This window comes from Uloborus diversus, chromosome 2 (genome assembly GCF_026930045.1).
Source record: "Uloborus diversus isolate 005 chromosome 2, Udiv.v.3.1, whole genome shotgun sequence".
Taxonomy (NCBI): Eukaryota; Metazoa; Arthropoda; class Arachnida; order Araneae; family Uloboridae; genus Uloborus; species Uloborus diversus.
In genome coordinates this window covers 66,553,987-66,581,472 of record NC_072732.1, presented here as the reverse complement: position 1 = coordinate 66,581,472, position 27,486 = coordinate 66,553,987, and the positions used below count along the sequence as shown (strand labels likewise).

The 27,486-nt window shown below is 30.8% G+C and overlaps 1 protein-coding gene across 1 annotated transcript in view; it reads left to right on the top strand.

Moving 5' to 3' along the window:
• Positions 1 to 22,675, top strand: part of LOC129217089 (alpha-1,2-mannosyltransferase ALG9-like) — a 33,484-nt gene extending 10,809 nt beyond the window's left edge. Inside the window, exons 7-18 of the mRNA XM_054851338.1 lie at positions 1,508 to 1,569; positions 1,861 to 1,948; positions 2,801 to 2,906; positions 3,751 to 3,839; positions 4,109 to 4,225; positions 11,835 to 11,914; positions 12,473 to 12,506; positions 12,793 to 12,880; positions 13,794 to 13,941; positions 16,974 to 17,103; positions 20,822 to 20,949; positions 22,274 to 22,675. Of these exons, the coding sequence (XP_054707313.1) occupies positions 1,508 to 1,569; positions 1,861 to 1,948; positions 2,801 to 2,906; positions 3,751 to 3,839; positions 4,109 to 4,225; positions 11,835 to 11,914; positions 12,473 to 12,506; positions 12,793 to 12,880; positions 13,794 to 13,941; positions 16,974 to 17,103; positions 20,822 to 20,949; positions 22,274 to 22,409 (1,206 nt within the window). The 3' untranslated portion in view covers positions 22,410 to 22,675. The remainder of the gene's footprint in view (positions 1 to 1,507; positions 1,570 to 1,860; positions 1,949 to 2,800; positions 2,907 to 3,750; positions 3,840 to 4,108; positions 4,226 to 11,834; positions 11,915 to 12,472; positions 12,507 to 12,792; positions 12,881 to 13,793; positions 13,942 to 16,973; positions 17,104 to 20,821; positions 20,950 to 22,273) is intronic.
• Positions 22,676 to 27,486: the final 4,811 nt, after the last annotated feature.

Genomic DNA, 27,486 nt, shown 5'->3' with positions numbered 1-27,486 from the left:
AGTACAATGTTACCATAGATGGTGTTTGAAATGATCAGAAGCTGATTTGCCTATTCAAAATTTTACAAAATAGTTAACAAACTAGAAGTGATGGAAAATCTGTCATATGTAATATCTCAAGAGTTCAATTCATAGATGGATCAAAATATCAATGTAGCTTCCATATTAAAGCAATTAGAAGTTTGGTAGACTGTTATAGGAAAACTGATGGAAGCTAGAACTGATGAGTCAGATGAAGAATGCCTTCTTGTTTCGCCAAATGGTAAAAAATACTGAACTGAGCATTAAAAGTAAAAATAAAAAGGTGACATGTGTCCCCTAAAATTTTATTATCAGAACTATTAAAAATATCCTTCTATTCTCATTTTATTTTAATGAATAAAAACCTTCCATTTTTGCTTTAACACAGATTTATTTCGCTTTGAAAACAGTTTAAAATCCAAGAAGTAAGAGTGGTCTTGAATAGTATAAGAAGTGAGGAGGATAGTCATAGTTAAATTATATTGCTACTTATTTATTCTTTCTGAAATACTTGAGATGATAATTCAAAATATACTTTGATTAACTTTCTCCAACATTTTGATTAGTTACCTGATTGGCAAATTCATTAGTGATCTGAGTTTCTAACTAGGAAGTTTTTTCCCATAGAGAAAATTTTAATAGTGTGATGGACTTATAATTATGAACATCAATTTGAAAAATAATAATATTATACCAAGTTTAACAACATTCAAAACTGCACAGTTGTGGTTTTTTTCTAAGAAGTTTCTTAATGCACTATCAGTTCATTTTTCCTGCTTATTTAAATAGCTCCCCCACTGTGGACATTCTGGAAATTATTTTCATACAAAAGTATTATTTTTGAGATGACTGCTTGTATAATAAGTAATTGTAGCCATGCCTTCGGATTCTTGAATCAAGAGCTTTTAAATCTGTAATTGCTTTAGATTATATCGATTATGGGGAACAGCTATAGAATTTTCAAATACTTCATTTCCCAGTGTGATGCTTTTGTTGACTACTTGAAGAAACTTTTCAAAAAATGCTACTTTTTTAAGTAAATAAATTCTCACAATAAAGAAAAAGGGAAAATCCTTGTTTTCACTGACAAAAAGTTTACAGCTTTAAAAAAGATTTCAAAATAAAAGAAATTTGATTCTATTTTCAGAAAGTTCATCTTGATTGATTACAAAGCATTTCAGAATAACAGAATTGGCAAACCAAATGAATTTAATCCTATGTTATTATTTGCTCTGATGGTAAATTGTCTTCACTAATGCATGCACTTGTTCTTAATAAATTTGCAACCTTATTTTTTCATGCCTTTCTTTTTAGTTTGAAAATTATACGATTCAGAAAACAGGAGCAATCTTTTGCCAAAATAATGATAAAATAGAGTGCGTTATTTTTATAATATGTTTTGGAGTCTGCAATTAAATATATGATGTGCACCCTTTTATATAAGTAAAAATATGTTTAGTTTTTAAACAATTTTTTTATTTTTTAGATAGCTATACTTTCAACAGCTGTAAGTGCAATGATTGGTTGGCCGTTTTCAGTTCTATTAGGGTAATTTGAATTTTGAAATATTTATTTTTGCTTCAAGTTTTCTGCTAATGTCAAAAATGTCTGAACTTATTTTTTAAATTTTACTTTCATTTTCTTCAATTCATAATTATTTACTTTGAATGATTTTTGACCAGACTTTTTTTTATTTTTTTTATAATGTTTAAGGATAAATTTAAGTTAAAACAAACAGTTTGATTCAACAATATTCTTTGCGTGTTAAAAATATTCAGTGAAATTGCATTAAATATTTATGTAATCGATCATTTTAAAATTGTAAAATTTTCTTTTCAGATTACCTATAGCATTTGATATAATTGTGTTGAAGCGAAAATTTGTATTATTTGTGAAATCCGCTTTGGCTTCTTTATCTCTAATTATAGTAAGTGCATATTATAGCAAATTAAATAATGTTTGGTATGACTGTTGAGGAATTAATTACAAACCAATCTACCCTTGCTCTTGAATTTGTTCATGTGTTATTTATGTCTGAAGCATGCTTGTAAAACTAAACAATACAGATATCATAGGAATATTTTTGCAAAAAAAAAAGAAAGGGAACTCATCTTAGTACAAACCATCACAATATTTGCACATCTCTTGAGGTAGCTGCATTAAGAATGTCCGTTATGTTGAGAGGTTTCATTAATTGTTCAGCAATAACATTTTCCTTATTAGGCATCTGCTGTTATTCAAATATCAAAAAGGCCAGTCTTGTTAAATGCACTAAAATTATATATCAGGAAGAAATCAAGAGATGTTTTTTGGCTAGACTTAAAATGTAAAAGCAACCACAAAGTTTGGTTTATAAACTGCAATTTTGTTCCAATAGCACCAACAGCAGAGTCAGTGGCCATGCTTGAACTTTTAACCGGCCGTGGCAGTTTACCAAAGCATCTTCACCGTTTGAGGATTGTTGAGGGTCCCAGTTGTCCTCTTTGTAACTCAAATCAAGAAATGGACCTACGCCACCTAACCTGTATAACCTGTATTCATCTCTTGGCTAGTTTCAGATCTTAGAGATGTTATTAAATTACAGCCACTATCCGTTCTAGAGTTAAACATTAAATAGATATATTGTTATGAGCTACAGTTTTGTTCTATCTTTCCCATTTCTTGTATATGTTTCAATTTCGTGGTTAAGAGCTATAAAGTGTTGAATTATTCACATTAGTGCATTATTGTTTGTAAATAAATATGTTTTTTACTACCTTATTTAAAATTGTTGCTTTAGATTCCCTTGGTATTTATTGATTCAAAACATTTTGGGAAACTGGTACTTGCACCCTTAAATATTGTCTTGTACAATGTGTTTTCATCACATGGTCCAAATTTATATGGTAAGTGTAGATCTTTCCTATTTGCCTGAAAATTTGTCTTCTAATATATTTTTTGTTTCGACAGAATGATTTTTTTTCTTGACATGTTTTGATGAAATAGGAAATAAATAATTTAGCACTGCAAGTTAAAAACAATAAGAAAACTTTAAAATGCCTAACTTTTCAACTAACTCTGCCTTGTGTCATGTGTCTTAAACAAAACAATGTGAAATTTGAAAAGAAAAAAGAGTGGTCGAGTAAAAATCATACAGAGACTCATGACACAAGGGAGACGTAATAAAGGTGCTGGAAGTGTCCACCAATGACCTTGAGCCCAGTGGAGTAAAGATGAGTGGTGGGAATTCTCATTGTATAATCAGCTGTGATACAAACCAACTTTGCCAAGTTTCTCCTCCAGATTTATCACTCTGTGATTTCTTTTTGTGGAAGTCTCTTATAGGACAGATCCATAACAACTAAGTCTCACATGACTCAAAGTTCAAAACAACGTTTTCAGTTATCCAAGTCATTATCCTGCAAATCAAAAGTGACGTGCAATAATTCCTCAAAGTTAAAAGTAACACTTCTAGTTTACCCTGTACTTGAATTACAGTATAGCTTCGATTTAACAATACCTGATTTAACAATTTCCTCAATTGAATGATACATTTCACTGGTCAAGATTTGACTGCATTGAATGTCTATGCTCCTTGATTTAACATTATCCTTGATTTACGATAAATTTTTCCAGTCCCTTGACACAGGGTATATTCAAACATATTCTTTATTAGTGCCTTCAAATTTGTTTCTGTAAGTTTTATTTGTTTCATTTATCATTGCTAAAATATGTGTTTCATTTATTTAGGAACTGAACCATTTTCATATTATTTTCTAAATGGAATATTAAACTTCAACCTTGTGTTCATCTGTTCAATTGCAGCCCTACCCATAATGGTAATTCTTTAATAGCATTTAATCAGCAGGATTAAAATGAAAAAACAGTATGAATAAAGCACAAGTTGTTAAGAACAGTTTATCTGCATCTCAGATAACTGGAGCATTCTTCAATTTCTTGGCAATTAGTGTTTTATTGTTATTATTACTTTCATTTTAATCATAATTTAGCTGAAATCCTTTTTGATCATTTTTTCATTCAGATGTGTGTGTGTGATTAGTAATTATACATGATGCACTATTATTTTAAAAATGATTATCTTTTGCAGGCTTTTCTGCATCACTTTGAAAAATATAACAAAAAATCAACAAAAAGTCCACCTTTAATTCTCTGCCTAGCTCCTATGTACTTATGGATGTTTGTATTTTTCACACTTTCACACAAGGTAACTATTATAATATTTATGTTTCCATTCTTTTTGTATCCTATTGGTCTTGCTTTTGTTAAAAAATATCATTTTTAAATGGAATTTCTCCTTGTATTTATAACTGCTAATAACGTTGAAATAAGATTTGAGTTTTATATTAGCTTTGCATGTTAACTCAATAAGAAAGACTGAATTTCTTAACTCTTTGCATACAGCTTCTTCTCCCACGGACTTTTGCATGTTAGCTGTCATTTTTTTCATGAATTCTTTTTTACTAAAGTCGTTCAGTTAAAACAGATATAATAAATCATTTACCACTTTGTTTTCCTCAGGATTTTTTTCAAAAATAATTTTACTCTAAAATGAATAGACTACAACTATTATTTTGAAAGTTAACTGTTTTTGTTTAAGTAAATATAAAATAGTGAGTTAAATGTACTTAATAAGTACTTTTCTTAAATTCACAATCTAGTGACAAAAAATGTAAAAGTATATTTCCCGCAGACAGTGTGTTACTACAAAACAATGAGTTAGAAAAATGATGTGGTCAAAGCTAATGTTTATACCATCTTACCTCTGATAAGAGGGAAAAAAATCCGGTTTACAGGTGGAAACAGACGCATCTATTAGGTTTTAGGGATGACAGCTTTTGCAGATGTATGTTAGCCTCTAAATTAAGCAGTCACATTTGAAATTGACTGAGCACCCGCATATAATTCTTACTTTTCCAACCTTTTCAGATAGAATCGTCTTATTTGGACGTTTGTCAATTCCATATCATCTGTGGGCAGACTGTAATGGTCTGCAACAGCCACAAAATATGTTGTCATTGTTGCTGTTACTGTAGACTGTAGTTGTGGCTTTGTACCAAGAGAACGTTCTTGTTTCATTTTATATCATGATGCATTGAATGTGGTCTTCTGTATGACAATGATATTAAATGATCAACTATAATCAGGGGTGATTGTGTTCCTGTATTTTCATCTTGAATTCCGGTAGCTTCATCTTCGAAAATACGGGAACTCCTTTATTTTCAGAAAAACCCACTTTTGTAAAAATTAGGGTGATGTTTAATAAAACGCCTGAAGTCCTAATTGAAGACGTTTTGTTTGGTACAAAGTGTAAGCTACGGTCATGTTTTGCAAACTCTATGGTAATTATCAAAGAACAGCTGGGGTAGGGGATGGAAGGCTAGATAAGAAGAGGAAGGAGGGTTACTTGATAGAATATTTTTTCCCTTCAGGAAGGATTGCCGCAAACGATTTTCCTCCCCTGCTGAAGTCAACTGTTTTAACTTGTGGCTCCTGTATCTAAAAGAAAAAGATTCATTGGAATTTGCGGAATTTGCTGCACCCGTTTCTTTTCTCTTAACTTTTTTTCTTATTTTGCTTTTTTTCCTGCCAAAGAAAGGGTAGTACGGTATTATTTTCTTTATTTTATATTCTGGTTTATGATCTTTATCTGCATGCGTTCTGTTGTTGTTGAACTAATTCTAATTATACTTTATGGTTATTAATATGCTCTTCATAAATATAAATTAGTTTGTTTAATTACATTTTACTAGTTAACTCTTACTTTTCATTTCACTACTTTTTTGTTTGATAAATTTATTCATTTGAACTTTGCATGTTTTCATTTAAAAAAATGAGGTATTTGGATAAATCTGAAGATATTGGCTCCATCGATGCAGGAAAGAAGAACAACTTTAATTGGGAATGGTTAAACAGAATGGATTTCTACAATGAAAAGATGGAAACATGGTGTAAAAAAATTGATAGGGCTAGATTTTGTTTTTGTGTTTTTTGCAACAAGCCCTTTACATATGCTAATGATGGTGTGAAAGCATTATTGCAACATTCTTCTACAAATACTCATAAAAGAAACTGGGAATCTTTAAAAAATGCTGATGGATTAGGTGAATTTTATCCAAATGGTGATTATGAGATGAAAGAAGACAACAGAACTGTTGATTTTCTTACTAGAAAATGTTGATCTGAAGCTTTAGTGTGCTCATTTATTGCTGAACATTCTCTTACATTTGCTGTAGCTCCAGAAATTGTGGAACTAGCCAAAACATTATCAAAAGACTTGCAAGCAATGAACTCCCTTAAGTTAAGTCGAACAACTGTTTCATACAAACTGAAGCATGGACTTGCCGAAACAATCAAAGATGAACAGTGGGAAATATTAAGGAATTCAAAATTTTCTTTGAAATTGGATGAAAGCACTACAAGAGACTCAACTAGCATATTAGCTGGTTTAGCACAGTACTATTGTGAAAAAGAAAAGAAAATAATTGTGAGACATCTATCATCCATACAACTCTCTTTATCAACTGGGTTGTCTATTTATTTGAAAATAGTTTCACTAATTGAAAAAAAATGAAGTTCCATGGAGTAATTTAATTAAGGTGTTGATGGATTCATGCAATACCATGTGTGGTAAAAAAAGCGGAGTTGAAAAAAGATGGAGAAGCAAAGCTACCAATCTTTTAGATATTGATGTGATGACACTTTAGACACTGATGACAATGCGTGCCATACAGTGAACAACTGTGCTTTGCAGTTTTCCAAGCCCTTTAAAGGATACTTAGAAAGATTATGTGATGATATACATATTGATCTCAAAAGTCACAATAAACGACAAATTTTTTAGAAGTATGCAAGTTACTAAAGGTGAAACCTCTAAAGCCCCTTTCCAGACCAAATCATAAATGGCTCTATATCTTGGCTGTTCTGGAAAGGGTTATCTACTTATGGGACGCCTTAGTAGTTTTCTATTTTTCGTGGATGGCTGAACAAAGCATCTACAAAGACATTATTATGACATTTTCAGAAAAAGGGAACTATCTGAAGATGAAGTCTCCAAAGTCAAAAAGATCTGTCGTCTACTAAAAAAGAAACCTTTGACAGCTGAAGGAAGAAATAGAAAAGAGAGGATCGTAAAGAAACTCTTTGTGCACCAAAAAAAAAGAAAAGCTACTCTACATTAGATTTTATAATGCAGCTCTCCCTCATTTTGAAAAAATATATTAAATTATTTCAAAGCAGGGAGAGTTCGCTTCATGTTAAATTTGTAGAACTAATAAAACAATTTTTAGTTTATTTTATGAAGCATGAAGTGGTAGCCAAATTGGCAACATATGACCAAATACTGAAAATTAATGCTAATGATACGCAGTGTCATTTGCCTGATACATTAATTTTTGTTGGTGGTGATGCCTCTCCAGTTCTTCGTGGTCTGGGAAAAACTAATCCCTTATTGAAAGAAGCTATATCTGTTTTCAATCAAAGCTATGTTAAGTGTATCGAGTACATGGTTAAAAAACTCTTTGTTTGTTAAATTTACAGGCTTGAATCCAGCTTTAGGGGGAGAAACAACAACATTTCAGGCACTGTTAAAACTTGCTGACTATTTGCCAAATGTTGTCAATAGCAATGAACTTGATGAATTAAATCAAGAGATTAGCAAGTGGATGCTAATTTATCAACAGAGTCTTCTGAAGACAGGAAAATCCTTAAATTCTAGACCGCTGTATTTAATGTGGAGGAGTTGGGGATAAAAAAAATCTGATTCTGTCTAAACTAATTAAGACAGTATTAACATGTTTTCATGGGCTGACTGTTGAGGGCACTTTCAATTTCATAAATGATATAATCACTGAATCTCGTACATCCCTGATCTATTTATCAAGATTCTCTTATCTACAAGAATACCACCATATCTGCTTCAACTTCCTCTTCTGCTATTACTAAATCTGCTTCAGTTAGTATTTTGGAAGCCACTAAAAAAAAAAAAGTATCTACTTTAGATGCCTCTTCTTCAAGTATTGTGCCAGCTTCACAGAGTTCTGAGCTCTCTTGTAGGAAGTGGATCAAATAATTCAACTACTTCTGCAACAGGACATAAGCGTTCTCCTCCTTCATATTTCTTCAAAACCAGAAATAAACAAACAAACACACAAAAAAAAAAAACCTTTGTGCTTTTTTAAATAAAATAGAAGGATGAAAGGTGTAAAAAAAGTAGTGTTAAAAATTTGTTTCCAGTTCTCTTTTTGTATATTGTAAAGTAATCTTTCAAAATTCTGATGTTTCTATCTCAAAATGGATAATTTATTTTCATTTTAAAATTGAATAGCAAGCAAATAAACAGCATACTTAGTTTAACCAGTGTTATTATTTAATATTTTCAATCTTTATTTAAAATTTTAGTAGTTTTGTTTCCTTAAATTGACTTTGCATTTAGATTTTACATTCATTTAGCTTTTTTACATAAAAATAAAAGAAGTGTACTTTTGAAAATTCAGGAAATAAAACAGTTTATCACTTATCTTTTCTAGAGAGATTTTTGAAAATGAATATTTGGTTTGCGATTTACAAAAGTTGAATTTACCCATTTTTTATCATTCTGCTCAAAAAATTTGGGGGTGCGACCACCACCTCTCGCCCCTCCTATTTGCCGCCCCTGCAGATACATAATGTGTATATATATATATATGCCCATCAAAACACTTTTTCTTCTTGGAGAACAAAAAGTTCAGGTATTTTTTTTCATGGAGTCACAATCACCCCTGTATAATGTACAGAAATAGTTCTGGAATAAAAATCAAATTTAAGAGCTTTTTGGTATTTATGAGGTTGGAGGTAAGCATCCCTTTTTACTGGGTTTAACTTCAATCTATGTCCTTTAGATGTAGAAAGAAGTATTAGGTTCTTTAACCCCTTCTCTCTCGCTCACGTGAAAATGATGGGCTGGGGTTCCGACCTCCATTTCTCGCTCCTGTGATATTGCCGTGCTGGGGTGTACAATATTAACACAACAAATCGATTAAAATCAGTTCATTTCTTTTCCCCGGAATACATTTTATTTCTCTTTTTATGCACCAGATGTTAGCACCAGTCCATTTTAAGTAATTGCAGATTTTAAATGTAATTGCAGAGATGCAGGAACTAAATTCGGTACTACTGTCCAGATTGTGCCGTTGGCCTCTGTATTTCATGCTTTGAAATTTACCACAAAAAATTTTTTTTACTAATCTTTAGGGGAGAGGAGGGAGGAATGGGACAGTGGGAGGAGTTGGACAGCTAAAATTATGGCAAAATAAATCACTTTATTTTATTGTCAGTTTGACCACTAGAGGGCCTGTTTATAACTTCTTTTTGTTTCATACTTGGAGTTTATCCAGCAGGAAGTTTCAGTTAATAGTTGGAAAAAGTTAAATTTATCACCTCCAAACTAAGTTTCTAATCTATTTTTAGTTTTATTTCTTTATTTATGTAATTTGTAAAACTAACATAATATATTATGATTGTAATTTTAAGTATATAATGTATGCTTATCTGCAATTTAATTAAATCTAAAACCGGCATGGTTTATGTGACAAGTTAATTTTTAGAAGCAATGTGTAGAGGGAGGAATGGGACACTCCAAAGAGGGAGGAATGGGACATGCCCCATAAATATGTCCCTTCTGTAAAGGGGCTGTTCAAATATTACGTAAACATGTTTTTATCAATTTTTGACCTCTCCTCCCCTTTGTCAGCAGGAATAAGCAAATCGCAAACTCCCCTTAATAATAACATAAGGCACTGGGCCATATAATTCACCAAACCAACAGTTCAAAAGATAATCCAATTTTGTTAACACTGGACAACCATGACAGCGATGTTACAGTTGAAATAATCAACAAGGCAAGAGACAATGGTGTTTTTTGTTAACATTTCCGCCTCATTGCAGTCATAGGCTTCAACCACTAGATATATCGGTATATTCCTCATTTAAAAACCGGTATAATGCAGCTTGCAATGATTGGTTGATAAACAATCCGGGAAAAACTATTAACTTCTACCACACAGCAAAGCTTGTTGGGATTTCCTACCAGGCATCATTCACACCAAAAAATATTACTTCCGGGTTTAAAAAACCTGGAATATATCCATTTAACAGCGAGCCGTTCGGAGATGAAGAGTTTTTGACATTGTATGTTACAGACCATCCCTTGCCGGTAAATAATGATAATAACAGTAGTTGTCTTCCTTCACCATCTAACCCACCTGACAATCCTGTTAATATCGTTGTTAGCATGCCATCCTCATCTCATATTTTGTTGCTTAGTCCTGCAGACATACGGCCATTTCCCAAAGCAGAACCCAGGAATCCCCTGAAGAAAAATAAAGGAAAGAAGAAAGGACGAACAAAGATATTGACAGATACCCCAGAGACGATAGAAATTGAAGAAGCAGAAGCTGCCAGACTAGAAAAAAAAGCATCAACTAAAACCTGTATGTAAAAAAACAAAAAAAAACTAAAAGTAAAAAAAAAACATTTGAGTTTAAAGATGAATCCAGTGATAGTGAAGGGTCAATTTCTTTACACGACACTTCAGATGAAGAAATATTTTATCCTCATATGCATGATGACGTGGAAATAGCACAAGAGATTGACTGGATGGAAGACAAACCTAACATAGGAGAAAATGAATTTGTGCTTGTCAAATTCTTTACCAAACGGTCAATTGTTTACTATGTTGCAAGGGTAGAGAACATTTATGATACTGAAAGCTACAATGCAAAAATTTATGAGAAAGGACCTGAAAGGAAATTTTAATTTTCCTCAACAGGATGAATGTAGCATTATAGATAAACAGATATTATCATGAAATTACCGCCACCACAATTGGTTGGTGGGACCAGCAGAGCACAGTCTTGTTTTTCTTTCAATGTGGACCTTTCTAATTATGACATTCACTAATTTTTCTGTAATTTTCAAATGTGTCCCACTCCTCCCACCCAGGAGGGAGGAATGGGACAAAATTCTTGAAATTTGTAATTAGTCAAGTGTGAAAATAATAAAATGTTTAAACATTGTGTATATTTTTAAAATTATAGTATGCAAGTTTATTGTGTGAGCTTTTGCATTTATGTATAAGTAGAGGATTATGAATAAGAATCATTTATGTGAAAAGTGTCCCAATCCTCCCTCCTCTAACCTACTTATAGTACACAAAAGATTAATAAAATTATATTTAATGTTTAAAAGCCGAATTTCTTAAATTTTCGGTGCTTGCTTGTTAACTTTTCATAAAATTTAAATTTTTTTAAAAATTTTAATCTGAAAAAGATCAAAAATTAAAAATTGAATGTACATGTTTGTACACTTATTTTTATATAATTTTCTCAAATAAAAAAATACACTTTTATGACGCTTTTCTTGAAAATTATTCAATTGTTAAGTGGTTAACCTTTTTTTTTATTTATTGTTTTTTTTTAATCATTACAGGACTTTTGTTTTTTTGTACCAACTTGGGAAGAACTGGGCAATTTTTAGCAATTTTCAACTTTTGAAGCATGGAATCATTTTTCATGTTATTAATGGAGAAAAATAATTCTCCTTGATAATGATCCTTTTTCGTGAAACTTATTCAAAAAGAGATTAAAATATATATATATTTTAATTTGAACTTTTTAATTTGTGCCTTCTCAAATTCAATTATTTCAAGCAAATCTATCATTACGAGTTGTGTATGTTCTATTTAAAGATGTTTATTATTTATTTGTATAATATTCTTTGTGCATTGCTTATTTGAGAATTCTAATATTTCAGAATTCTTGGTGATGATTTTCTTGTAGGAAGAAAGGTTCCTCTTCCCTATTTATCCAATGATCTGTCTTGCTGGGGCCTGCACTGTTGATACCATACAGGCAAGCTAATTTAACTTTCTTCTTTTTTTCTCTCTCTTTTCATTGGCTCCTTTTTCTTTGTATTATCTTTTCACTTTCTGTTGTCATATGAAAATGTATCATTTTTTTTAAATATTGTTGAAGCCTTAGTTGATGTGTTTGTGTTTTTATATTATATATGGTTATGTTTTCATAAGTGTATGCACAAGAAAGAAAAAAGGAAACAATGTTAACATTAGAAAACATTTAAAAGGAATTTTTTTTAAAAAGCACAAATATATTTACTTAACTAAAAGCTTGAATCTGTAGTTTCATTCATCATAGTAATAATTGTCTTTCTTAAGGTATATCTACGCAAATAATAATAATAATAATGATAATAATAATAAAAAGAAAACTTCTCAAATTACCTTTTAGAAGAATAAAATAATTTTGTAATTCTATTTCAAAGAAGTAAGGTCTTGCCATTTGACTCAACTCATGTCTTTTTCTTTTAAATTTAAAATTTTAACTCCAAGTAATATTCTGTATAAATGGATACGTATCATATGGGGAAATACGTATACGTACGTTATGGGTAATTCTGTTCATAGGGTATTTTCAAAATTGAATCTAAGAGATGTTTTAGTACAATGAAATCTCGTTACAAGGAACTTCAAGGGACCCCAAATTTTGTGTTTGGTAATTAGATTCATGCAATTTATTGATAATTAAAACGGGAATGGGCATTTATTTAATTGAAATGGATATTTTGTTGTATTGGTATTCCCTGCTATGAGATTTTTTCTATATTTCTATTTGTATGAAATACATTGCTACATTTTGTATGACATGCATTTTAATGCCAAGCTTTATTTTATTTTTTCAGAAAATGTTGGACTCCTTCATTAAAACAAAATGTCTACAGTTTTTAGACCACACAAAATGGATTTCAATTGCATTCTGCATCGTTTATGTTATTTTATCATTGTCACGGACTACATTATTATATAAAGGTAATTTGTTTAAATAATAACCATTACTGTTTTGTCATTCAATTGTAATTGCAGTTAAATGGTGAACTTACAATTTCGGTAATTGTATAAAAGGCATTTATTTCATGTAGACAAAATGTTTCCATTATCTTAATGTAAATTTATTTCACTTAAGTTAATTATTTTTGTTGTATTTTTTCTGTTTGTTCTTGACCGGTCTTTTTGATTTGAAAGTCTAGAAGAAGGTAATCATAAATGAATTACTAGTTATATTCTAAATTTTATTAATTTGTTAAAAATGGAAAAGTGTGAGTTTATTCCTAGTTGTTCAAAATAATATTTACTTTCAGATCAAATGAAGTGATTATTTGGTTATCTTATAAAAGGATACTGCTATTTGTAAAAAATGTGTAGCTGATAACATGCTTAAAGATAAATAATAACAATAATAATAATAAAACTTGGCATACAGTATCTGCGAGACAACAAAACTCACCCACCCCCTCACACACACTTAACTTTTTGACTTCATGGTGGCCATGACTATATGTCAAATCTAATGTTGTTTGTAACGAAAGTAATGATTTCAGTTTACTTGCTCACAGTTGGAGTTAAAATAACAAGCTCAATGTATGATGGGATTTTTTCTTTTTTTAGTTTAGTGACTAGGCTATGAGTTAAACATTCTCTAACTTGATGCAAAATGAATAAAATAAAACAGAAAAGCATGTGGCAAGTTAAAAATTCTCATTAACTTTTTATGACATCCAACAATTTTTAGTGTTAAAATTTGACTCTCAAGTTTATTTTAAATGGACATAATTTTGCATTATATATATATATATTTCTTCTTTAAATAATGGAAAAAATTAGTAAGTATCTTGGATTGATCAAACACACATCAGTTAAAAATGGTTTTGTGTTGTAATTATAGGTTACAGAGCTCCAATTGAAACATACATGGAACTGGGTCGAATTTCAACTGATCAAGACATACATCCTCTACCACCTGAATACCCAGTTAATGTATGTGTTGGTAAAGAATGGTATAGGTTCCCATCAAGTTTCTTTTTGCCACTAAAGTAAGGAAACTTACATACAGCTTTGATTTTGTATATATTTTTATTTTGTGGAAAAGTCATTACAATCATCAAATTGTTAGTCCTTTGATTTCTGTTTTGAGTGTCTCAGATGCGGTATTTGCCCTGAATATTAATTATTTTAGAGTTATAAAGTACCGTTATTGGATTCTGCAGTGAATAAACTCACAGAATCTACAGAAAAGGTTGTCTGTATATAATTATACTGCTGTGAGACATTCAGTGCTGGATTAAGGGGGGAACAAACCAGGGCCCTTGCCATGGGTGGTAAGTTCTGGAGGTGGCAAATTCATCCTATTTCTGTTTATTTATTAATTATTTATTTTTTTTTTCATTGTAACTTGGTATAAAAACTTAAAGAAGATAGATAAGCTGGTGCAGATGCAGAGGGAGGTCATGACCCCCCCCCCCCCCAACAAGTTACCACAGGTAGCTGAGTTTGGGGAGCTTTCATTTTGAAACATTTGTCCCAGCCCCTATTTATGCCCAAAAATGACACTTATGACCAGTGGCGTACCAAAGGGGGGCGGTCCGCCCAGGCCCCGCTTTAACATAGGCCCCCAAATTTCAATTTTTGGTTTTCACCAATATTGTCGCATATCTTGGTTTGAATGCTTAAACAAGTTGGCTTAATAAATCATAATTTTTTTAAAGACCAAATATTTGTTCAGGGATACAATCAATACCTCTTCGGGATCAATGGAGGGTTTATGATACCCAGGCCCCGCTTTGACATAGGCCCCAAAATTTTAATTTGTTTTCTTTTTCGCCAGACGTGCCTTATGTCATCGTTTAGATAAATAAAAAGTTGACTTTTTATGTAGAATGAATATTTTCTCAGTGACTCATGCCTAAACAAAGAGAGGGCAAATTATGTCCCACAGGCCCCGCTTTGACATAAGCCCCGAAATTGTATCTTATTTTTTCCAGTAGATCTGTCATATACATCATGATTAGAAATATTAATCAGTTACCTATATATGCGAGTATATATCATAAATTTTGTTAAATATGACTTTTTTTCATAGTGACCCATCCTAGTGTACAAAGGCACATGAGCGCTAGGACCACGAATTTAATGGGTGCCCCAAATTTTTAAATTAACTAAACCTATAAAAATCATTTGCTTTTATTTTGTTAAGTACTTTCAGCGAAGTTTTATGCATTTTTTTTTTTTTTTTGAAACAATTTATAAAAGAAAACTAATGCATAACAGATGCACGTTTATAATTTTTGATCATTACAGTACAGCTAAAATATCTGTTTTATGTTTTGTTTTGTGTATTAAGACTACGATGGTCTAGTCTTAATTCATACACTATTTTTGAAACCAAATTCAAACATATAACCAAGAAAATCCATTCCTAAATGAGAAGTTGTCTATCCTTTGTGGCGTTGGAAAAATCAGTCAGATAAATTTTTCTTTTTACCAGCTGCAGTTCTGTGGTTTTAAGTTTCGTCTCCTGCCCGAAGCTGTAACTTCTAAGAACAAATCGGACCCCTACTGACTCAAGCAAAGGGGACTTCCTTTTTGCTATGCCCCTTTCGACAGCGTAAAACTGTTGTCTAATTGGTCAATCCTTCGGGACTTTTGACCTAATAATACCTCCTCCCATCCATTCTATACTCGATTCAAGCTTACTTGAGTATGGAGAAATGAGCTGCGGCCAAGCAAAAGAAATAGTTCCTAGCCCTTTGTCCGATAATCGGGGGAAATTACGCTCTTCGCTTTAGAAATCGGATTAGTTAGTTAAACCCACGCATACGCAAAAATTTTTTGTCTTAATTTCTGTCGAACATTAAATATTTTTAATTCTACCAGTAAAGCCGCGCGGAGCGTTTTCTCCACTTCAATCAAACGCGCCAGGCAAGTATAGGGTCACACCAGACTTTTTTTGTCTGAAGAACCTAAAGAGCGTTTTTTTTTTTTTTTTTTTTGTGAGTGAGACCTAGCAGAAAAGTTTTATTTAGACTGTGAACGTGTGAATTTCATCCTTATTTAGGTAAGCATGTTTTAAAAATATTTTTCTCTGAGATTAGGTGATGTTATCAGGTAAATAGTTCCCTGGTGTGTCTTACTCAAAAGAATAGTAAAGGGTTTTTTTTCTGTAAAAGCCAATTTTTATCCTAAAATTAATTAAATCTGGAATGCCTAAACGTTTCTGTTCACTGTACTTGGATATTCAGATGCAATAAATTTTTAAGATACAATATAATTTTAGGACTTTTTTCTGTTTTTGATATTTTCTGACAAAGCACAATTTTATTAAAAATATAGTATTTACTTAATTTTACTTAAAACCATGTGTTTTACAGTGGTATTTACAATAGTGTCTGAAATCAAACCAACACTACTGAAATATGTAAAAATGTACCACTTAAAATAATTACTGTAATATATGGTATGTACACATAGTTTGAGAAACTTCAGTTTTAATACCAGGTAGGCCCCCATTTCGAGTAGCGCCCCAGGCCCCCATCTGTCTTGGTATGCCACTGCTTATGACCCACCCTTTGTTCCAAAAAAACAAGCTGGATCTATCTTTATGGATAAGGGTGGCACTTTCAAGATTTTCCCCAACTCGAAAAAATTAAAGATCTGGCACTAGAGATAATTTTTCTGATAAATCTAGATAAAAAGTCTTTGTAGAATTCACTAGAAATCTGGCACTGACTATAATATTGAGCGCTGACAAATAATTAATGTGCAGGAAGATTCTTTCATGTTTGTTTGCCTACATTACTTTTTCAGCAATGGTTTCGAAAAATAGCTTTGAGTTATTAAACTAATGAAAATGCTATACAAAAAGGAATCTTATGTTCATTCTTATTAATTTCCCCTAAACTGTTTTACAGAATTGAGAATGTCAGTACAGTTTGTAAAAATATAGTATAAATGTATAATTAACTTATGTGTATGCTTTATGTAAAAGAAATCACATTTTATAATCTTCAAAATAATGTATAAATCATGATTTAAATGCATTAAATAACTTTTTTTTTTAATTTTCTAGCTGGAATTTAAGATTTCTACAATCTGAATTCAGAGGACAGTTGCCAAAGCAATTTTCCAATTTACCAAATGCCACTATGATAATTCCTGAAGACATGAATGATAAAAATCTTGAAGAAAAATCTCGTTATGTAAGACAAATTTTTCATTGTCATGGAAACCACAAATTGAATTCATGCATTGGTTTTAATGTGAAACTTTTCCCCTGTCCTTCTCAGTAATGTATAGTGAAATATCTCGAGAGCAACCACTCACCATTCCCAGAAAAATCGCTAGTTAAGAGAGAAGTGTCAACATTAAACTGCTTAAATTAAAACAAATTTTACTATTATGAAATTTGTACTTAAAGCAATTGTTAATGCTTTTACTAGCTGCGTTGCCTGACTTTCCACGGTCTACCTCAAAAATAAAAGTTATGTCAAGTGCCTCATGTTCAACAATCAGGCTTGAAAAAAAAAAAAAAAATCAGTCAACTTTGCGGAAGATTCTGGGAAGAATATCCAAAATATAAACATTTTAAATCCCCTGATTGCAGGAAATGCCTTTAAAATAAAAGTCAAAATTTTACTTGTTCACATTCAAGAAGAAAAGGGCAACAGATCTTTCACACACACACATTTAATGATTTTCGTCACGCTACGAATTTTAATAAAAGTATTGTTACACAAAGTTGAGATGAAGCACCGAATAATAATTTAAATGGAGGAAAGCCTTCGAGATATTGGGGTTTTTATGTTGAAATCTAATTCTTATAATCAATAGTTTTTAATTAAAATCTCTGCTAATTATTATCAGAGTATTCTGTTAAATAGCCAAACATAAAGAAGGGAAGATTACGAATCCATCGATACCTGGTTCGAGGGTCAGTTCATTGTCGTTTGGGAGAAGTAACTTGGACATACATAGTTACATAGGTACATACGCTCAGTTTTTAATTATATAAGATATTGAATTTTACTTATTAGAAAGATTACATATTTTGGAAAGAAAAATAATTTAACTTTTTTTAAGTGTTATAAAATTTTGGATTTCTCTTTTTATTAATCCCAATTTTTTCGCAAGTACCTATGCATTTTTTTTTTTTTTTTTTGTTAATTTCCAAAGAAAGTACATTTATAGGCATGCTCTCTGAATTTGACCTGATTGAATTCATTTCGAAATGTGCAAGGTAGGGGGCTGTCATCATAGGTATGTCTGCTAAATGATGTCATCATATACTTTATACTTGATTCTACATTACTGTCTGAAAGATAAAAAATATGCATTTATTAACATATGCAAAGAGGCAAAATGAAGAAAATTTTCAGATGGAAAATAAATTTGATCACTAAGAGGGTTGCCATGTCTCTCCTAGAGAACTTTCAACGTTAAGTCAATATGAGGGGGTGAAAATCTGCCTTGGAAAATTGGACTTGAACAAATTGTCATTGTGTCGAGGTGGGTGCTCAGAGAAGTTTCACTGTATTAGTTTAATACTTATAGTGTTACTCATCAGTACTGAATTTATGCTGAGTAGAAATATCAAAATTGTTTACAAATCAGAATGAAAACATTTGACTTAGGTGTTTAATTTTTAATCTAAAAATGAATTTTTAAACAGAAAAAATTAGTTAAAACCTGAACATGTTGTACCAACGCATGCTATGAATTTTTAAAAACATGTATAGCTTTGTCTTTCTTCATGAACAAGGATCATTTTATTTTGAGTGTTTATTAATGGGCAGTTGAGCTATATATATCATACTTATTCATGTGTTGAATTTGTTCTACATATTTTGACAGTTTCACACTGTAAAGAATTGTCAGTTGATATAGTAAATTTGAGAATAAAGCTCAGTCCCCTCAAGCGTTCTAGTATCAGGCAATTCTAGCTTTAATGTGAAAATTAAGTGGTATAATTTGAATTTATTATTTTGTTTTAAATTGGTTGTGTTGGTGATTTTGATCATTTAAAAATTTATTCACTTTTCATTTGTTTACTTCATTCATGATTCCACTTCATACTTTATTCAGGATTATTTGATTATAATATTCTCTTAAAAGTTTACCTTGAAAGTACCTTATCAAGGTTCTAAGATTATTGTACTTGTGACTATAAAAAATGCAATATGGTATTGTTGAATAATTTTTTAGTAAAACTTTAAAGTTAATCTCAGTTAAATGAAGTTGAATCTCAAAAAGAAAAATTATGGATTTCGTTCTTAAAATGCTCATTCTATTGTTATTCCATATATTTTTATAAACTAAAGTCTTTCTCTACTTATGAGCAACTTAGTTTCTTAACCAGGACTATCAAATAAAGCATTTCAACCCCTAACCACTTCTTGCGTAATAATGAATGTTGTTATCAGGAACATGCTATTTCTGATCAAAGAACTGCTTAAATGCCAGTTATGAAAAAATGCCATGTATATATAAGTCAACCCCCCTTTTTTTAAAGGAAATTCAAGTAAAAATCGGAAACCCGCTATTGTTTTAGACCCCTACTTTCTTTTAAAAAATCGAGAATGTTGTGCTGCTATTTTTGAACATAAATGTTATAAAAAGTAGAAAAATCAAATGGTTTGAACATACCTATATTAAAAAACGTCGAATTTTTATTCCTTTGCGCAAAAAGGATTTCCTTCTTCAACCAGTTTTTGTGAAGGGTTTGATTTTGCTGTTACAATTTTTGTTACTTGCTGCTTTTATTTCTTAATTAATATCGGTTAAATTTTCTTTGTAGCCATGTTACTTTTTTTTAATGAGTGTTAATTCTCGACTATTAGGAAAATTTGAGAAAACAGCAATTCTCGCACTTTTGCCGTTGTCAAACGTTTACTGTTATTGCAAATTACAGTGAAGTTGTCAGTCATTTCAGAGTCAGACCAGTAAAATTATTGCAGAATGTGTGAACATTTATTTCTTTAGCATCTGTTTAAAAGGGTTGACCGAAAATTTGGAAAATGTTAATGTTTTCAAGTTTGTTTTTTTTTCCAAAAATTGTTTTTTGTTCAACTGAAGAACGTATCTTGAAATATTTGTCGAAAAAACAAAACAAACTGTTCAACAAAACCAAAGTCAGCAAATTTTGGTGTTAGGAAGCTATTTTACTTTTCATATTCAATACTTTATATACACTTGCATTTATAATCTCTTAAAATGTCGCACTTGCTGGCACCCCCATGAAATAGGAGTCCCAAAAAGGAACATAATATAGTTTTTCTCAAACTCCTATTTTAAAATTGATGGACTAAGGCATCATTTCCTAACCGGTGGTTTGCCAACTCCTGGGGGTCTGTGAGAGGTACAAAGGGAGTTTGCGAAAATAATATTGTAATGGTGGAAATTTAACATGTTTGTTTGAGATGAAGTTTCAAGTTCAAGCATTATTTGTTCGTCATTTATTCATTTGTCTCTTGCACATTTGATACTTTTTGGATACAAATGTTAGAACACTTGCTGATATTCTATTTTGTAAATGTAACGAATCAAGTAATCTTAATTCTTTAATTCTAATCTTAAACATGCAACTACGTCTGGCGCAGTTTGTAAATCATTTATTGACTTACAGCCTGCATGCCTTTCACCACTCTCCGGTTAGTATTTCTATTTATTATCCTCTTAAAGGCTTTGCACTTGTCTATTATGTTTTACTTTTATATGAAATTCAACCAATTTCTACACTCACTCGTGAGAAAAATTTAATTATCCCTGAAAAGCTAAAAAAAATTTTTTTTTTTGTTATTTCATCAATTTGGCGTTCATAGATTGAGTTAATGTATTGCTTATTTTTTTGAGTTTACTTTATAAACTACTTTATTTATTATCTAAACATATATTTTATTTATCCTTGGTAAATTTTTATAGGTGGATCTAAAAGCATGTGACTATATTGTGGATTCAAATTACCCTGATACTTCATTGTTGGAACCAAATTACTCTCAAAATTCTGACTGGACTGTGATTTCAACAATCCCTTTTTTAAATGCTCAAAGGTATGATTATCAATGACACTGGCTGTAGACATTGATCAAAACAAATTTGCAATGAAAATGACTTGCGCTTATTTTAGACTTGCAAGGAATTGTCTTCAGTGTAAGGAAGTGGGAAGATCTATAAGAGCGAAAAATATTTTAAGCCACTAATATTTTTTTTGCCTTATAGTTCTATTTTCTTGTACTGAAAAAAGTTAGTGACAACTCTGGATCAAATAGATAAAATTTTGATGTCGATTTTGCACTTTATTATATTGAACTAGCTGCGTTGCCCGGTCTACTTTGAAAATAAAAATTGTGTCAAATGACGTATATTCAACAATCAGGTTTAAATAATAGAAAAAAAACATCGTGCAAAATTTCCCCTCTAAACAATGACGACAGATATTAAAATACTGTTAAAAATTTAAATAAAATGAGAAAGGTGGATTTAAAAAGCATAACCATGGAAACATAAACTAAAATAAGTTTAAGAATTGAAAATGAGAAAGATGGAAATAAACAATGGATTCAAAAAGAGTTACTGTAGAAACGCAAAATAAAATGGTTGAAAACTTGAATAGACAACAGATTTTTGAACTTCATTTAATTCGCTTGTAACTTTTTTTCTAATGGAGATAGAGGGTTAAACTTTCAACCACAGGTCGAGTTAGATCTGGAGTAAAAAAAGCAGCTCTATCCAACGGTGTCAAAAAAAAAAAAAAAAAAACTATGGGACAATTCTTTCACTTTTTATTGACAAATATTGTGAATTATTCAATTTCTCCCAAAAACTTCAAGTGGAACAAAAAGTTCAGATTCAAAAAGTGGCCATGTCTTTTGAAAAAAAAAAAAAAAGTTCAAATCTGATATGTAACCCTACGTTCAAATTTTAATCTTTCAGCATTTATTAAAAAAATAATAAATTTCAAAAAATGATTTTTAGAAACTTTTATGGAAAAGAGGCTGAAAATAGAGAAAGCAATAAATCAAACTAATTAGATCTTTCTCCTTCTACAATTAATGTCATTTAAGAGATTTGAAATGATTTTACTCCCCATTTCGAGTTTTGTACAGGAACTTACAAAACTCAAACTTACTTAAAAAGAAAAAAACCAAAAATTACTATCTTTGTAAATTCAACCATTTTTTTTCCTTTTGAAAAAGAAGGAAACCAGATACAATTTTTTAAAGTTATGTTAATGGATGTTAAAGTGTTTCTTTGCTTCTTCTTTTTTTTTTTTTTTTTTTGTGCTCATTGCTGTTGCAAATTATTACAACCAATTATCCTAAAAATTGATTATTAAATCTATTTTATTTGATATCTTCCCTCTTCTTATTATAGATCTCACAGATTATTAAGAGCCTTCTATGTACCATACTTTACTGATTACTACTGTGAGTATGTGGATTATAATCTTTTGCAACGAGTCACCATCAAAAATCGTATTCGAAAGAAGAAAAGATACGCACCAAGATGAATGTGCATCGAAACTTATTTATTAAACTTATGTCATTAAACATTGTGGCTAAAACAATGACTACTTCCAATTTTTGTATGTTTCTTTAAATTTCTAAAGTTGATTTAAAAATAAAATATTTATGGTTGAATTTAAATGTACAATTTTGACTTTAAACTATGTTTTGTTTAAAAAAGATTATTTTGTTATTATTTTTAATGCTGATTGGAGTGCTGCTGTGTAATTTTTGCAGTGTGAAAAACAATTTCAAATTCAAAATAAAACGTTTTCAAAGCTTAGTTAGCTTTTTTCAAAATTCTATGTATTACATCAGAGTGCCAATGTATTATAAATTTTCTGTGGTATGAGTATGAAATAACTTGAAATGATTCACATATATATATATATATATATATATATATATATATATATATATATATATATATATATATATATATATATATATATATATATATATATATATCATAAAACTAAAGACAACCGAATAGTATGACCAATTAAAATGAAAGATGATTTTTAAAATAACTGAATTAGTGAAGAAATTTGATTAAAAAAAAAATTAAAAGTAATGAGACAGAAATGTTGCCAGAAACTCTCAATGATCACATGTTAGAAAGATAAATAATGCATAAATACAACAAAAGTGAAATTTGGGGAGGGGGGAAGTTAAAAGTTCTGCTGCTTTTGACTATCATCATTTTCCTTACCAAAAAAAAAAAAAGAGCTGTGAAACTGATTCACATGTTTTCAAGTAGCATATATTCAGTATATACAGTAGGGTGGTCCTTATTTATGTGGGAAAAAAAAATTCCGGAATTCAACAAGTGACGCCCCCTAGTTTTGTGACACTATAATAAAAAGTAATATGTGCAAAATTTGAACTCGATCGGTCAATAATAACACATGCCCCTAGGCCGTTGAATTTTAACACTTTTAATAATTTTCCACAAATTTTCGAGTTTTCACTTCAGACCCAGTACATCGTTTCTCCTAGGTTTGCAAAATATTTTTACAGTGAGGTAGCACTAAAATTAATCTGTTTAATTACTTCATATCATCTAAAGATTTTACATTGAATAAGAATGATATAATGCTTTAGAAACGTTCCTTAATCGTACGCTTTTCTCAATGTATCTCGATAGTGTGTATTTTTTTCCGATAGTCTTGGACAGTCTGTAAAATCAATTGTTTTTGTGACTCATAATTTGGTAAATTAGTTGTGAAACTCTTCGATTAAATGTGCTCCTCTCTCAATTGTATTATTCACAATTTTCAGTATTTTAATAATAATCTCTCTTCACTTTAAATAGCTTCCTTCATTTTGCTTTGAATCAGGATCAAATGGGAAAAATATTTTAGTATTTGTAACTTATCAAACAGTTTTATTGACTCGTAATTAATTCTATAAAGAGGAAGATCTTTACTAAAAAATATTCCAAATCATCTACTGTTATCTGAAATTTGTTAAACAGTCATCAGACACGACTTCCTTATCACAAGCATTTTTTGGACTAGTCATTTTCTATCTTCGAAGTTAATTCCTTCATCTATCACCGATAAAGCTACTAGTTTATCCCCTAAATACCATAAGGGATTTATCAATTTTCCAATCACTGCTTCTGCTGCATGTTTGTCATCATTTTGTACGCTGCTAGTTTTTCAGACATATTATATTATTCAAAGGAGCCTCAATTGGGTTGCTGCGAAAAACCATATCTTCATACTGCATTTAATTATAAAACAGCTTTGTAAAACAGCATTGAAGGACTTTCTTTTCATGTAAGGTCAATTTCAACTGTTTCCTAAAAATAAAAACTTTCAAACAAAAATTCCTTTTGCCACCCATGTGGCTCAGGGATAAGCTCCAGGTTGCCGAAAACATATCCCTGTAGGAGGAAATTCACCAGAAAATATTATTACAAGTTGTGAGAATTCTCTGTAATCTTTCTCAATTCCGCTTTTTACGAACAATAATATGTCATCAACTTCGTCTTTTAGAATTTAAGTGGTATGTATACTTGATTGAAATGTTATAAGTTCTGAATGATAGAGATCTTTCAACAAAGTTTTGAAGCGCTTAAATAATTGAATATCTGATCTAGAACTAAGAAGGCAAAAACTCCTTTAAGGACACTCACTGCAGTACGATTTCAAGTGCATGATGATGGCAATCCAAATGTAACATATCACCGTTTAGTTTTTGCTCTAAAAAATTGCATGCACAATTTATACGGTTGGTATTGCAAGTCGGTGCATCAAACACTACAGCTAGAGCAGTTAGAAATAAAGAACTATCATCTAAGATATCGTATACAACTGAAGAAATATCTAAAGAATTCCGAGTAGCTGTTCAATATTAGGATCTGAAGCTATCACGATAATCCTGTCGGCGTTCTTTTTCCAGTTACATCTGGATGTAGCTTTGTATCCCAGTGGATAACTACAAAATCTAAATTTAAATTCATGAAATTCAATTTTATCTCTTGAAGATTTTCTCTTGCTCTCTTAAGGAATGTACGATTGATCACTAGGTCATTTGGATTTAAACTTACTGCATCTACATAGGCTGTAAATAAATGAACAACATCTTTATCCCTAATATGGCATTTGTCTAACAGTGATGAAAGGCGAGATGATATCAATAGTTTTCAAGCTTTTTTGCATTGTGGTAGACCAGCTGTAGAAAACAAAAGTTCAACAGGTTAGGATAGATACCCATTTCGGTTTCTAAATCTTGTGAATTGCAAGAATTTAATGATAATAAAGGACTATGTACTGAAATAGAAGAAAATTCATTTGTAGATTTCTACATTGTTCCGATCTGAATTTTTTTTTTAAATTTATGTTTAGCTATGTAAAATACAGTATATTTTTATGTTGGGTGTAATCGAGGATTTTTCGAAATTTATATTTTAAAAATTAAAAATTGCATAAGCATTTAGAAATGTTTATAACTAAAGAACATCGAATTAAAATATAATTGCAATTACTAATATTTATAGCATTGAAACCTTGCGACTCTATTGGCCACACCTATATTGACCCAACACATACACGGGGAATTTTGTAAATCAACACCTCCAAAGCCTGGAGGAGGCAATTTGTTGTTGTCAAAAATCAGTCATTAATGGCCTATAGAATCTTTTGTGTCCATCTTGGTGGTAGGAAACGTTCTCCTGCTGCTTGGTTGGAACAAGCGCAGAAAAGTGGTACGCTGGACCCAAAGCCATTGGTGTACATGCACCCTCTGTAACATGTTAAATTTTACAGAATGAAAGTGAGAGAATGGTCAGTCTGGAAGTAGCAGCACCTATTGAAGTTCAAAATTACTTTAAATATAAAACGTAAGAATATTTTTACATAAAAATAAGAAAATCCGCAATTTTTTCTTCGAAACTCAAAGAAGGGGGCCCTAGGGGCACGTGTTAATGTTTATGGATTGACTTAAAATTTTGCAAGGATCATTTATTTGTATAATGGAACAAATTGAGGGGGCGTCGCATAAAATAACTGCAACTTCAAAAATAAGGACCACCCTAATATACAGGTGTACTTTATACCAAAAATCTGTATTTAGACGCTCGCCCTTTATTCTTCATACAACAATCCCTATGTACAGGAAGTTTTTGAATCACAAAGTAATTTTTTTTAATACCTATAGCATCTGAATTCATTATTCAAATAACCTAAAATTCAGCAGTCATCTAATCTTTGCATGAAATAATCGATACTTCTCTCCACAATATCCCCACCTCTTAGCTTTCTGCCTTTGGTTTAATTAATAGATAATAGCTGAACCTGTATATAAATGTTTCTATTAAGGCTTAATCTCTACTGTGCACTGTTAAGGCTGCAACTATAGGGTCATTCCATACAGAGCCAACGGATGAGTGCGCTGGACCATTTTTAATTTTTTTGAAACTCATATCCCAAAAAGATGTTTATGAATGATGTTAAAAACCACTTTTATTTTTTCTCTAACCTAACTAATCACTGGAGTCACACTAATGAGAAAATATAGCTGTAATTGTGTGTTTGTTTACCCTTTATAAATTACAGCCCCTCAAAGATCAGAAAATTGAGAAAAATGACATTTTTAGACCCCTGTAAACCAAACGGGGATGGAATGGAAATTAAAATTTCTTGGCCAATTGAATGTTCCATTCAAGTACTATACATGTTATATATATTGTTTTGTGTATTTGGTTTGTAAAAAAGATACAGGTCTTTGAAATTGAACAATTTTGCTAGTTCATTAACGCACTAAAACAGAAATAAAAAGTGTAAAAACTTCATTGCACTTTCTTAAATGGCCTATATAATATATTATCCTGGAAAAACATATTTTAAGTATAAAAAAACTATTTTAATTTGATAACTTAGAAATATATTTGGACATAAATGAGTAGTTCATACTTGATTGACAGCTTAAGTAGTTAATTTATAGACTTTCTATACACACAAATTTCCAATACACATTAACATATCTAAATTGCCTTAAACATATGCAAAAACATTATATTTACAAAATTTAAATTTTAAAAAGTGCATTTTTTATTTCTTGTTTGAGTGTAGTTTTGAAAAAATGAACTCACCTAGTAGTTCTATAGTTGTAATGGTGACTCAAGTATATGGCGTTTTGGAGTGCTTTACCAAGGCACATTCATAATTTGATACTTTGAAAATGTACTAGGAGCAAGACAATGACAGGAGTTCTAAATTTAGTGATCAATACAAGCTGTGTAATAACTTTTTTGACAATAATGGGCATTTTCTTTTGATAACCTATTTAGTAACACTATTCTTCATACCTATTGCTAGGGGACAATAATTTTACAGAGATAATATGTAAATACGGTGGCATAAAGCAGTGATTAAATGTTGTATTGGGAATTTTATTTGCAGAGTCAAACCTTTCTTGCAGCATTTTTTCAGCTAGTTTAATGTACTGAATGCTCACAAGGATACATGCAATGTTTAGTAGCAAAAATGCAGAAGGTATGCATTTCTGTAGGAATTAAAATGTGACTTCTAGTAGTTCTTTGCAAGCTAGTCTTAGTAGTATCAGTTCTTTTTA